At 32.7% G+C, this 15,260-nt stretch overlaps 1 protein-coding gene across 1 annotated transcript; it reads left to right on the plus strand.

Annotated features, from left to right (window-relative positions):
- Positions 1-384: 384 nt before the first annotated feature.
- On the plus strand, positions 385-6,615 carry LOC134275078 (uncharacterized; the record flags this gene model as incomplete). Its single annotated transcript, XM_062757317.1, has 7 exons — positions 385-494; positions 1,692-1,742; positions 1,857-1,934; positions 2,081-2,215; positions 4,680-4,784; positions 6,336-6,392; positions 6,568-6,615. Coding segments are annotated over exons 1-7 (477 nt in total), but the record flags the coding sequence as incomplete, so codon positions are not given.
- Between the last annotated feature and the right edge of the window lie 8,645 nt (positions 6,616-15,260).

Here is a 15,260-nt window from a genome sequence, read left to right on the forward strand (position 1 = left end):
AAACACACTAGGTTAAAAAAAATAGGACGTATTATGAAGATATTTAGGACATAATAGTACATATCTTCTCTTTTTTTGGATAAAAAGAAAAAAAGAAATGGAACAGTAGTCCTTAAATAATCGTATGTTGCAACACGAAGTGGAAATGCCTGGATATCAATTACTTCCCGTTTGTCACAAAGGAAGGAATGATTATCAATCCGACAAATCATGTGATTTATATACATTTTCTATTTCTGACACATGGAAATATTAACGAAATTATATATTATCCTAAAAGAGTCTCTCCCGTTACATATATAGAGTAGTTAACATAACAAATGTACTCTGTACATTTGTTTGTTCCACCGATACGAAACTGAAACTAACATATATAATTCCATGTTCTATAAATAATGATATAAAGCACAGTCCCGTCGATGCCATGGAATTGGGCCCTGGCGATAACATGATTTTTCCTTTTATTATGCTTTTACTGTAGCCATGGTAATATGGTAAGATTGTGTTTCTTTTGTATATAAGTATATTAACAGAATACTGAATTTATGCAAACATATGTGACCAGATGTTGGCGTAATACGTAATTTTGTGTACGTGTATATTTGGTAAATTACTCTGCTTTATAATTTTCTCAGTACAATAATATTATTTTTAGTTGAATATATGTGTATTTGCTTTCTAAATGCCATTAATATTGTTTTAAAATAAGAACTACCAGAATACTTTTCTACTTTCGCTTTGAACTGGCTTAAAACTGTATCTGTCAAAATTCATGCTTGACCTCTCTCACCTGGTTATATTTGTTTACATGTATATAAATATGTGATGGAAGTTTTCCCAATGTACACAGGTGTTGAAACATAGTAGATATGGAAGCTTTGCTGTCTATGCCCCATTTTAGATCGTATTTTTACTTGTACGTTTAAGTTTGTCATTTCAAGTCTGCACAAGTGTGTTGCACTTAACGGAAGAGAAACCAGGTAGTCTAGGCATAAAACACTTAAGTTTATCTAGTGTCTGTGAGACGGCATATCATTGATATATAGATTTCCATCCCCCGGATCTAAAGAGTGAGTCCAAATAATTAAGCTGTTATAAAAGTGTTTTGATTGTCGTGATATTTTATTTGAAATAAAAAAAGAAGAAAAACTTTAGAGCATATATATATACATATGCATCTACATAAAATCAGAAAATTATGACGAGTCCTTTTTATCGCTTACTGTTTAACTGGAAAAGAAGTATATGATAACTAAACATATTTTCCAATTATTTCGTTGTATTATTATTCATTTTTATCTATGTAATTCATTAATTAAAAATGGTATTGATTACTCTGACTTTAAATGCAAGTAAAATTTTGTTTCAAATATACAAACAAGTGTACTAAAAATAAGAGAATATAAAAATAAAATAAATTTTATTTTTTGAATGAGAATTTGTTTCAGACAAAAAGAGTGCCCCTTGAGGGGGGAGGGGTGTTAAGGTTTGCATCTTTCTTTTAAAAAAGACTTGTACCTTCCCTGAAACATGGTTTTATGCCAGATAGTCTTAATAATGTACATACATGAACATTCCATCTACTTTCCAGAGTTAACCAGATTTTGAGTGTTGAGTGTTGTACGATGGTATTGGAATATTCTCTGAAATATATGTAGCACAACAATTCATTCCTTGCTTTTCTTTTACAGAATAAGAAAAAGGACAAGTCGGGAAAATTTTCCTTCAGGAAAAGCAAAAAGGTCTGATTATGAATAATGTCAAGTACTCCGTATGTTGTAATGTTCCATGGGGTGTCATTAAAAATTTCTTTTCTAATTTTGTAAATGTCAATTTAATACATCCTTTTCACACAGAATAAAAACAAGGACATAGAAGCCCCAGAAGAAACAAAACAGCTCACAGAACACAAGACAAATAATGAAGAAAACAACGTAAGTGAAATTAATCATGAATTCTTCAAATTTTGTCAAGATCAGGGAAGGGCAATTGAGCGACAATAAATTATCCTATGTTAAGCTTTGAGTCATTTTTATGAATGTACAAACCTTCAGGGTCAAACTATAGTATCGATCGACTGGTCATTACACAGGTACAAAATAAAGCAGTGAATGTGAAAAATGAAAGATCAGCAGAGATTCAGGAGCGGATCAACGAGAGGCCGGTGGATGTCGGTCCAGTTCTGAGGAGTGTGGTACAAAATGCACCAAGTCAGGTGAGAGAGAAAGAGAGAAGAAGAGAGAGAGAGAGAGAGAGAGAGAGAAAGAGAGAGAGAGAGAGATTTCAAACTGAGTATCGGGTGCCTAAGAGGATTCAGTATCCTCTGTCGACCTGTAATACCTACCGTGAACCCTATGTACCGAATAGATAGGCGGAATATTCCGTATTTTATATAAAAGTGAAGTCCTGATAAAGGTCAAGGTTTTTAAACCTTATAGACAGCTAGTTTCCAGTAAAATGGAAGTCATTAATTAACATAGTTATTTGCAAGATCATTTTGATAAACATCTTCGCTAGCCAAGGGTTTCTGATATGCTCCTCTCCTCATAAACCCTTGGCATACGTTGAAGTCAAAAGACAGGATTGTTTTCCGTCACGTGATCTCGAATCTATCTGGTACGCACAGATTGCGTCATCGCCAGAAATAAAGACACGTGTTAAAAAAATTAAATCAAAGTTTTTTCAAGAATAATTAAGAAGCAAAAATTGAGTTATGTTTATTCATTATTTATAGAACAAATCTGAAGCTTCAATATAGATTCTTAATCACATATTTAGAAGATATTGGATGACACCATGGCTATTCATAGAATTGAATGTTATCTTACGGATCGTTGTTTACTTGTGTTTTTCATTATCGAGATTAAAGAGAGAAGATGTATTCCGAACGCAAATATCGTCATTTACAAAAAACAATTGCTGATTGGTCGACCTGGTGTACTGAAATCCAATCAGAACTCTGGAAAAAAATCCCGATTTCTATGAACACCGTAGGCCGAGGGTTTATGAGGAGAGTAGCGTATCAGAAACCCTTGGCTAGCGAAGATGTTTGATAAAAAACATTCTGATTGTACACACAAATACTCTGAAGTTGATAGTAAACAAATACTTTCCATAAAGCTTTTAAAGAATCTATTATTTCCAGTTTAGTAAGATATATGTGAATATCCAATCAAAATACAAATAAAAATATTATTTTATAAAAAGTCTTCGATATTTCTTATTGTCAAACTCTTTGAATAAATTCAACAGGTTTGATTAATTAAACATAAGGAATCCCAAACAGATTGTTGGAAGAACTAGTCTGCGATAACAAATTTAATTATGGTAAAAACCCCCAGAAGTTAATTCAGTTGCCATGGAGGAGTGAGCATTCTCTGCCGACCGGTGTCACACCTATCGTGTGCTCCTTGTCATGCTCGAGAAATAACAGAAAAAACCGTCGTCAATTCGGTGTATAAATAATGGACTAACAATTGGTATGAAAAGCGTCAGTCAGCATTTGACTCAATGATAAATTAATTTGCTGACGTCATTGTATCGACCATAGAACTTACGAAATGATGACTTTAAACGGTATTCTTGTTTCAACAACTAGTTCGTCAATAATTTACCTCGTTTTAGAAAGTGTTCATACGTAGACCATGCTCTTGCGTATCGAATCAACTGATATATAAACTCCGTACGCAGGTAATGAAATAATGGGAAAATCCTTTGACAATTCTGTGTGTAAAAAATGGCCTAACTGTTAGTATGAAAAATGACAGTCTGCAATTGACTTAATGATAGTTTGTATTTGTATATTTTGTAAGTCCCATTCACTTCTCTCTTGAGAACAACAGGAAACTGCAGTTGGTGCACTCTGCAGTTTACTTTAATTTGCTTATACTGATGTTTAACTTTGCAGATTCAATAACACTTAGACATGCAAGAGACTCAATTGCCGATTCTAAATACAAGAGAGCACGAAAAATCGTTGTTACCTTTTTGTTAATATAGTTTGTTTTTCAGCTCATTAGTAGCGGAAAACAATAAAACATGCTTTCAATGTATCATCAAATCCTTCCTTCTGAGTATGTGCTTGTTAGAGAGTAACACCCTGACCATAGATTTAATAATAAAGAAGCTAAAATTTTAAAGCAAAGTGTACAATATTTTTGAGAAGTGATGTAAATCAGGTGTGAATACTTAAATAAAACATTTAGGATACTTTTAGAAAAATTGAAATTACTAAATTGTACCCAAACCAAAAATATTTAAAAAGTACTGTCGACTTTTCAGTTCTTTTTAAACATGTCTACATGTATCTATAATTGGGAATTTTGTTTTTAAACGAAATTGAAGATTAGGAAAGCCAACATTTATACTTTAAGCATTTTGAAATTTTAAAGTGTATCTTTATATGAACGCTTAATGTTTTATAACCAAGAACTATAGTCTATTATTTCCCCGAAGATGGAAAACTCAGTTCATCGCCAAATTGGTTATTCCTGACTTCTATATCTCAAAAGACTTTAATTTATTGAAAATTAACTTAATGTTGCATTTTACTCTGACAATTTCATAACCCTTACTGCAACATTATTGCTTATTCTTCATGAATAAAAATATCAGTCCCATTTATTGAGAAAATTGAGTAAATCTACTATATATTTTTTCTGTTCTATCATATTTTTTAGAATGGAGATTCCCCGAAAACATTGGAAAGTGTAGACCCAAAAGGACCGAAGAGGGTACATAGTTATTCCAGGGAGTCGCCTGAACAAAGCACATCCCAAATGTTGGTCAGTTAATGTTTCAAATAAACTTAGAAATTGGCTTATTCGAAAATATTTTATAAGGACACTGTGTCCTGAAGACCTTATGTTCTACCTGTCGCCGTATGATGGTATACTGACACGCAAAAGAAACGCAACACCCTACTTTAGGGGGAAATAATTATGTAAAGTAAAGAATTTTGTATCTTAAAATTATGAATATCTTCAATTTGGTAAACATCGGTAATTTATCGGTTGAACGATTTCAATACCATAACCGGAAGTCAAGTTTGTGTCTGCTTAACAGAAATCAAAAATTGCATGATTAACAAAACATTTGGCAATATTATGGAGTTTTAAGGGTTTTTTACTGTTCATCATAAGTAATGCAGCAATATTTCAAAAAATAAACTCTCCTTTCGTTTCCCGTACCGATGCTAAGGCTACTTGAAAATGTCTTATGTACGCATTTCCATTGCTCTGGCTGGAAAATTTCAATGTAAAGGTGATGGAGAGTTGGTGATGTGAAATTTCACTACATTACACCTCAACAGGGTCTTACGTATCATATGCATTAAAGACAGTCTTTGTACCGGAAGTCGACGGGTGGCTACACTGCTCACATTTAAAATTCGACCTAATCATCTGAAAAACGGGTATTTAAAAATGCCAAAGAATAATTACTTCGCTCAGATCTCGATACTAATGTCCCTATCGTATCGAAGAAATTAAGCTGCAATTGTTGTTAAGGGCAGTCTTGCTCGTTTTATTTGAATGGCTGGGAGGGGGGTGTTTTAACAGTCATATTTTACTTAGTAAAGTAAACAGATAAACATTTAACATTTTTATAAAATCTCTGATGTTCTGAAAACTGAGTTTAGCCTTACTTTATTCGCTTTTGAAAATCATAAGATAAAAAAATCAAACATTTGTAGATTACTGCTTGTTGCGTTTCTTTTGCGTGTCAGTATATAATGTGATTCATCTGTCTTTTATGAGCGTTTGAACATTTCCAGCATCTTGTCTGATGAACGAATTTTAATATATATAGTATATAGGATTTATGGTTAAAGGAGAAAACTTGTAAAAATTATAATCTCTGATTCTCTTGGACACTAGAGTGTGACCAAAAACTAAAATGATTAAAGTAAAATCTTTTCTCTTGAATCAGTCAAACAACTCCTAGTATTTTTATGATAAACAATTATAAACCTTTTAACCTCGAAACTGGTGGGCTGCTATAGACATCGAAATGACATCCTGATTCAAGGAACTGACCAAAGGGAGGGGATAATTTAAAATGTGTTAATTTTCAAAAAAATATTTTCTTCTTATTTACTCTTTTACTACTTTTACTTCTGTCAAGTTTCTGGCATAATAAGCGAACTAACAAATTCTTTAGATAAATTCTTCTCCTTGTGTTCAGGAATTACGCACAAGACTGGGATGAAGTCTTTTTAATTATATGCTGGAGGTTTATTGAAAATACTTTATATCTGATTTACTTTATCTGCTTAGGAGGCAATATAGACGTTTAATTACCTTTGTTGATTTAACATTTCTTTTTATCTTTTATAGCCTATGGAGGAAAGAAGGAAATTAAAACAGTTTGCCTCATTTCGAAGTCCTAGCTCAGTAAATATTTTTTTTTCTCAAAATAGAATTGCTAAAATGAAACTTACCACTTGCAAATGTGTACTTTTTAATTTGAAAATATAAATTTCACGTCGTGATTATATTCGATCAAGTAATTCGAAGTATCATTTTTGCGTGATTGCAGATCTATCTATAATTACAATTCTCGTTTCAGAATAAAGATACTTTGTCTTATGAAAATGAAGAAACGACTTCATCAGAGGTATTTTATTTTATAATTGATCGATACCGTCTAGTTCATCCTTTATTTAAGGATCAAAGTGAATAATACAGTCCTATGTAGGTTAAGTATGGATGTAACGAATTGTAATCAATCTCTAAAGTCCGTGGACACAACACAAAAAAAGTGAAGATAACGAACAGGATCTCATAAAACCCACAAACAATACAACTCTGTCAATACGGCATAAATAGAGACCATAGAGGAAATTTCAAAGAATGGATCAGGTGCCAAAGAGGAGCAACATTCCCTGTTGACCGTTTACAGCAACCTTGAGCCCTAAAGGGTCAGAATTAGTACAAAGAGAAAGGTATAACAATCGGAAATAAACGAAGTAGCCAATGTACGACCCATGATTATGTCTGCGAATAACAAATCGGGAATAAAATAAACAAGAACCTCTAGAAACAACAGAGGTGGGATTAAATGCCATATAGGAGTTAACTTCACCTGTCGACCTACACCTGCCGTGTGCTACTTGACATGGTAGTGCAAATGAAAAACCACAGGAACCACAGGAACCAATGATATTTTAAGTTGTCTTCTGTCATATATTATTGTTCTTGCACGTATTTCAAATGTACCCTATGTGGACAACATCATAGATTAAATATTTGATTAAAACATAGGTAATCAAAGATTACAGAGCTCACCTCAACGAATATTGTCTTTAAGTAAGGCAAAGTCAAACAATTAACCAACAAAAAGTGTACACCCAAAAATGTAAAATTTATGCAATTTTGATTTGATACTTTAGAATAGGCCTATATAAAAACTTCAAACTAGTTCTTCATCATGCAAACGTAATTGAAATCCAGCATCTGAAGCAAGTATGAGAGTTTTCACCCCTTGATGCCTCATTTGTGCAGGTTTGGTTTATATAAGCCTTATAGTTTCTTGGTAATAAACCTGCACCAATAACTTTTAACAGGTCCATTATATGCATGGAAAATCTATGTCGAATTCAGCATCTGAACATTAGTGTGCATCATAAGATATATCTTCCATGCAAGTTTGCTCAACATAGACTCAAAGTTATTTGGAATGAAACCTGAATTAAAAAAATAACCTTTTCACTAATCCAGAAAATGTAGGTCATATTCAGCATCTGAAGCCAGCTTGGTAGAATGCACCATTAGATGTATAATCCATGCAAGATTGGTTATTAAAGAACTCAAAGTCACTTGAAAATGAATCTTGCACCAAAAACTTTAACCTTTTCACTCAACCAGAAAACGTAGGTCAGATTCAGCATCCAAAGCAAGTCGGTAGTATGCATCCTAAGATGTAACATCCATGCAAGTTTGGTCATTATAGGGCTCATAGTAACTAGGAAATGAAACCTGCACCAAAAACTTTAACCTGTTCACTCAACCAGAAAATGTATGTCAGATTCAGCATCCGAAGCAAGTCTGGTATTATGCATCCTAAGATGTATCATCCATACAAGTTTGGTCACTATAGTGCTCATACTTACTTGGAAGTGAGACCTGCACCAAAAGAATTAACCTGTTAACTCATGCGGAAAATGTAGGTCAGATACAGCATCCGAAGCAAGTCTGGTAGTATTCACCCTAAGATGTATCACCCATGCAAGTTTGGTCATTATAGGGCTCATAGTAACTAGGAAATGAAACCTGCACCAAAAACTTTAACCTGTTCACTCAACCAGAAAATGTATGTCAGATTCAGCATCCGAAGCAAGTCTGGTATTATGCATCCTAAGATGTATCATCCATACAAGTTTGGTCACTATAGTGCTCATACTTACTTGGAAGTGAGACCTGCACCAAAAGAATTAACCTGTTAACTCATGCGGAAAATGTAGGTCAGATACAGCATCCGAAGCAAGTCTGGTAGTATTCACCCTAAGATGCATCACCCATGCAAGTTTGGTCATTATAGGGCTCATAGTAACTAGGAAATGAAAACTGCACCAAACACTTTAACTTGTTCACTCAAGCGGAAAATATAGGTCAGATTCAGCATCCGAAGCAAGTCTGGTAGTATGCATCCTAAGATATACCATCCGTGCAAGTTTGGTCACTATAGGGCTCATAGTTATCTTTGATATAAAAACTGCACCAAAACTTTAACCTGTTCACTCAAGCGGAAAATGAAAATGTATGTCAGATTCAGCATCCGAAGCAAGTCTGGTATTATGCATCCTTAGATGTACCATCCATGCAAGTTTGGTCACCATAGTGCTCATAGTTACTTGGAAGTGAGACCTGCACCAAAAGAATTAACCTGTTCACTTATGCGGAAAATGTAGGTATGTAGGTCAGATTCAGCATCCGAAGCAGGCCTGGTAGTGTGCATGCTTAGATGTATCATCCATGCAAGTTTGGTCTACATAGGGCTTTTAGTTACTCGGAAATGAGACCTACACCAAAAACTGCACCAAAAATGTTAACCTGCTCCAAAAACATGAACCTGGTCATTCCTTTGCTGAAATTGCAGCATCTGAAAATTTGACTGATACAATGAAACACACTAGTAACATCTTCCATGCATGTCTTATCAATATAGGACATAGAAGTACTTAAAAAGAAAACTGCTCCAAAAAACTTAACCTTAACCTGGGACGCCGTCGCCGACACCGACGCCGAGGGTATTACATAAGCTCCCCAAACTTCGTTGAGGTGAGGTAAAAATCCTACCCCAAGATCTAATTTTATATGAAAACATCTTGAAAAAGAGTTAAAAGACATTAGACCTCAAGTTAGTTGATTGGTCGATACCAATATAAGTTGATTGGTCGATAACATATAATTAAGGTAGGATTCTTCACTGGTTTCTGACTAGATGGAATATTCAAAGCACATTTGTTGATATGTCTTATATATTTAGATGTAAGGGATTTAAAAGACCATATTTTTGTTTCCTCATCACAATTATACAACTTTAAATAGAAATGGTAAACTGCATTTGAAAACTAGTAGGGACTATATTTTTGGTGGAATGGTGGCGTGTTGCAACCACTATTGAAATAATTATATCAATAGTGGTTGAGAGTGCATTTCAGTAGCAAACATAGTTAGTAACCATTATTGAAATACGACCACTATTGAAATAATTATATCAATAGTGGTTGAGAGTGCATTTCAATAACAAACATAGTTAGTAACCACTAATGAAATACGACCACTATTGAAATAATTATATCAATAGTGGTTGAGGGTGCATTTCAAAAACAAACATAGGTAATAAACAGTATTGAAATACGACCACTATTGAGATATTGGGTGAGAGTGCATTTCAATATAATAACCATAGGTTTCAACCACTATTGAAATACGAGCACTACTGAAATAATTATTTAATAGTGGGTGAGAGTGCTTGTCAATATTGTAACCATAGGTTTCAACCACTATTGAAATATACTACCAGTATTGAAAGAAAAGTTTCACCGCGTCAGCAACTTTTGAAATAATTACTAGTATTTCAATATATGAGCCTCGTCGGATAGAAATCGACCTTATGGTAAAATTTATCGAATTTGAGATTTTTGTGTTTTTTAATGGTCCATGTAAAACTATTACAAAAACTGAAAACGGAATCAAAATATCTTCAATTATAACAAAGTTATTACATTTTGAAATTGGTATGTTTGCAAAATTAACTCAGAACATATCGTTTTTTTTCACGATTCAATTGTGACGTCATGGTTTATTCTCAGGTTGTTTGGTAGGGCACCTGTCAACGCGTAGCAATGCAAGCGGTCATTATGCCTAAGTTAAAAGAATTGCTTAATAAATGACAAAAACAGATGATCATGATGTACAATCACAAAAACTGTGTTTATTATATTTTAAATTCTTTAAAAAGCAAATACTCAACCCCCCCCCCCCCCCAAGATCTTTAATTTCTACTTTTCTGTCTTTTGTACCGACAGCTTTGTCTCTATGAATAACTGAACTTCCAATAAACAAAATATAGATCTACATTATGCTGCCTTTACGTTTGATAAAGCCTGTATCCTCAAAGCATGCAAGTTAGTTAACACACTATGTTTGTTTTTACGTAATCACCATGTAAAGGAAAAGGGAACCAATGAGATCGAGTAAAAAAAAATATACAGGGATTCGAATTCGATCTCAGAAATACCTAGTTTCTTACAGAAAATACATGAATCATCCAGCCAATAAAACCAAAATTTAAATCATGCTATAATAATTATTCTCAAGGTAAATTTAAAAAAATCACATCCATCTGTATATACATAGTGATTACGTAAAATCAAACATGGTGTGATACTAGCACTGTGTCTAAAAGTAAGCTCATTTTATTAGGACCCCCCCTAAACCGTCTCTACTGCAGCTACATTCACCTTCAAATAGCTAGTCCTTATATATACATCCTCTTTCCCTCCACATCATTCTCGCTTGGTTGTAATTGGACGGATAGCTCGACAAAAAATTAGCCATTATGTCTTTACACTACCCCCCCCCCCCCTCCTAGTAAAAACCCAATCGTCTTTTCATCAAATGACTATTATCCATAATATAGAAAAATAAATAAGTAAATATACATGTACAAGTTATTGATTGATTGAATTTTGCTCAACGCCGAGTCGGCAAGATTTCAGCAATTATCGGCGGGAAATTTTTTATCTGTTGCATGCAAAATACATGTAGTTGATAACCTTAATATAGGGAACTATTTAACGTTCCAGCCGACGGACTATAATTTCAAAAATATGTTAACCGTTCAAAAGGATTTTTCTCTGTGTTCATCAACAAAATATCTCATAATGTACAAAATTTTACTTTAAAATCAATTTGATGTAAATAATTTTAAGTTCATTGTAAAATAAAATAATAATCATGCGTCGTTCGTACATTTTTATTAACTTTGTATGTGAGAGACCCCACCTAATTTAGGAAAAATAAGATTTAGAGTTACATGTAGCGGAAAGTCACGGGAAACATAATTGTATACACATTGGCTAAAATTCTCGACTCAATAAGTATGAATGCATCATTTTTGGAAGGAGATTTTTCATTTTTTGTTCTTTATAGCATAGAGTTTATCATCACTACTTACATGTATTACCGGGTGATAAGTAAAGACTAGATCACTCGTGGATTTCCGACGATGATAGTTTATTTGTAACGCAACATTCTAATGAATTTGAAAAAGAGATTTTATATAACGTTTACTAAATATTTTTATCAACAGAAAAAAATGAAGGAATACCATAATGAATTTCAGAAATACAAAATTATAATTTCTTTGTTACACGGAGTATTAGAAATGAATTGAGGGAAAGAAAAAGAAAAACACAAGCTATGTTGAATTACGATATAAAACCATGTGCCAGAACATTTTCTTTCTTTTACAAGTCGATTAACTGCAAACGAAATAAATGTTAAAAAGAGAATTGATTATGTATAAACTCTATTGAGAATGTCTTAATAAATATTTTATTAGGAAATGCAGTTAAACCAATTAAAAAAAGAATAAATAATGCTATGAATTAGATAGTCGGATTCAGCTTGGGTGCGTAGGATTCTAAAATAAATTATATCATATTTAGCCTGCTGGGTAGCTTTATATACATTCATGTATGCTGACTTAAGAAGACCCCCCCCCCCCAAAAAAAAAATAATAAATCATTAACTCTCCTTTACAGAAAAATAATATGCATAAAGGCACGCAGCGTACGCATCGACAACATTCTGCTATCCCGTCTCTACCCAGTCCAACACAACACTTATAAAATTATAGACATTTCAATTATTTGTTTAATGATTTTGTAAAAAAAAAAATCAAATAAAAAAATTGAGATTTATAATTATATATATATATTATAAGAATTTTATAATGTAGAAAACGTTTTGATGTTATAATTGAAAGTCTTAGTACAAAACGGAACCATATTCCGTTCTTCACGAACAGGTGAAATACTGCTCAAGATGATTTTTGCAGAAAAGTTTGGTATTAACGGAGTTCAAACTACTTAACATTTTGCTGAATATTTAAAACACCTTTCACAAAACTATTGTTTTTTATCATCCGACTTTAGAGTATTTTTTTTTTTGGTTTACAACTCTTTGAAATATTAATGACGTAGAAGGATATGTTTTACAAACCGGGCCCAGCTTCTTACATTTTCGCCAGCCAAGTTAAAGAAATTTAAAAATCATTGATAATCCATCGTCAGTATTTTTTATAAACTTGCAAAATAAGGAGTTAAATATTTAAGGAAATTAACTTAAAATCTGGTAATGGAAGAGAGACAAAAGTTTAGATAGAGAGAATAAACATCTTTTTTAAGGAAATGATTAAATAAAAGATCAGACATTAAACTATCAATTGTATGTGGCGATTTGAGATTCTATGTCTAGAATTTTTACAATACGCTTTCAAAGTTGGCACTTCTTGCGCTTCATTTCTACTTAATATTTCTTGTTATTTTGTTTAATTTTTATGTTTTTTCCCTATCAGGACAAATAAAAAGGCACTTAAATGTTCAAACAATACATAAATAACATTAGTTTCATATTTCTTTTAATTAAAGATTAGAGGAAAAGGAAACACAGAAGAAAACGTACTGTAAAGACAAAATACACTCTGCCTGATAATTTAATTAAGCAAAGATAAAATAAATATTATTTAGAGAAATTAAGAAAAAAATCCCACTTTTTAGCTGTGCAGCATGTAAATTTCGCTAGAGTTCTTAGATGAGGCCTCGACGGGGACTATGCATTCGCACTATATATATTTCCACGGACAACGTAAGTTTCAGTCAGATTAGTTTTGACAACGGGTAGACGCAATTGAATTTAAGTCAGATGATGGAGATTGATCCTAATTTATTTCAGGGGTCTTAATATTTCAGTTTTATTAGATGTATACACATACAACAGTATAGAAGACTAATACAGAACGGAAAGTAGCTCCGCCCACTGTAGTCCCGTGCAGAAGAGCAAACTTCAAAGAAAAATTCCTCTACCGTCTTATTAAATGAAATAATAATGAAACTGAATTTTTCAAAAATATGTTTTTTAAAACTTTTATGCTGTTAACACATAATTATGGTACCGGAAAATGAGGTTGGCTATAATTAATTTTCAGACAGGAAAGGGTCTTTAACAAAGCTTTCAAATGAATAATTTATTGACTGCAAATTACCAAAATTCGTTAAAATGATTTAAATACCTATATTTAACCATCATCGTATGAAATTTAACCTTTTATTTGTTTTGGTTGAAAAATCAGAGTACGGTACATAAACTGGGACTTGAGATGCAAGAGTTGCTGTTATTTGTTTGGTTTAGACTGCCCTTTGTTTTGAAAGTCCGGTAGGTGGCGACACCTCCACCCTCTGTTTCTAGAGGATAAAATCTATCCTCCAAAAACAGAGGCCGCCTAGACCTGTTGGATACTTTGTACTGAATCGATATGCATAGCTGTTTGTTTTGTTTTGGTTGGTTGGTTATTTCTGTGATAAATTATTAAAATACACGTAAATTCATTCAAAGACATGAAACATTAAGTATTATATCTAATATAATATTGCGAATTTAATCGTGAATGAATGAATACATGTGCACACGATGATAGTAAATGAAGTTCACACACTAGGCTATTACTGCATCAGTACATATGCGATTTTCTGTACCAGATTACGTCTCCTCAGGCTAAAATTTAAACTCTAAACTAAAATAAAAAATATATTCTGTACTTCCTCAGTAATGCACCATGCCATTTTTTCTTCGCTATATGTCTACCAACTTATTATTTATCTGGTGTTAAATATGGCCTTACGTCTTCTGCTATTTGAAAAAAAAAATAAGTGCAGATCGGACTCGGAATTCCTCTGGCTTTTGTTTACATTGATCCATGGTAACAATAAAAAAAATAAGGCTCTACGAAGGGGATTACATTTAAAATTTGTTTATTTTATTAGTACATGTTTAAAATGATCAAATTTTTAAAAGAAAAAATCTTTGAACTGCAGTTAACGATGTCTAAAACATTCCTTCACGTGAAAATCATGTGTAGTAATAATACCGGGAAATCTTTCTCAAATTTATTCGCTTTTTTCTCATTATGACGTTGCATACGATAAGGTCGGTTTCTATCCGACGAGGCTCATATATTGGATTCATTGTTCAATGCACTATTGAAATCAATAATTTAATCCATATTGAAATTTTTATTTCAAAAGTGAACATTATTTCAATAGTGATTGCAACCTTTGTTTGTTATTGAAATGAATCTCACCCACTATTGATATCATTATTTCAATAGTAGTCGTATTTCAATAGTGGTTACTGTCTATGTTTGTTATTGAAATGCACTCTCAACCACTATTGATATAAATATTCCAATAGTGGGTGCATTTCAATAATGGTTACTAACTATGTTTGTTATTGAACTGCGCTCTCAACCACTATTGATATAATTATTTCAATAGTGGTTACTAACTATGTTTGCTATTGAAATGCATTCTCAACCTCTATTGATATAATTATTTCAATAGTAGTTGCAACAGTGGCGTATGAAAATATCTTGTTCTCTGCCTCTCAAAATTATCATCGAACATTGAACTTAGTTATAATTTTTACGCAATCAAAGACTAGACAAAATTTTCAAATGTAAGTTAAATAATAAGG

This window comes from Saccostrea cucullata, unplaced genomic scaffold (assembly GCF_032062105.1).
Source record: "Saccostrea cucullata isolate Sc308-1 unplaced genomic scaffold, CSIRO_AGI_Scuc_v1 ctg363, whole genome shotgun sequence".
In the NCBI taxonomy this organism is placed as follows: Eukaryota; Metazoa; Mollusca; class Bivalvia; order Ostreida; family Ostreidae; genus Saccostrea; species Saccostrea cuccullata.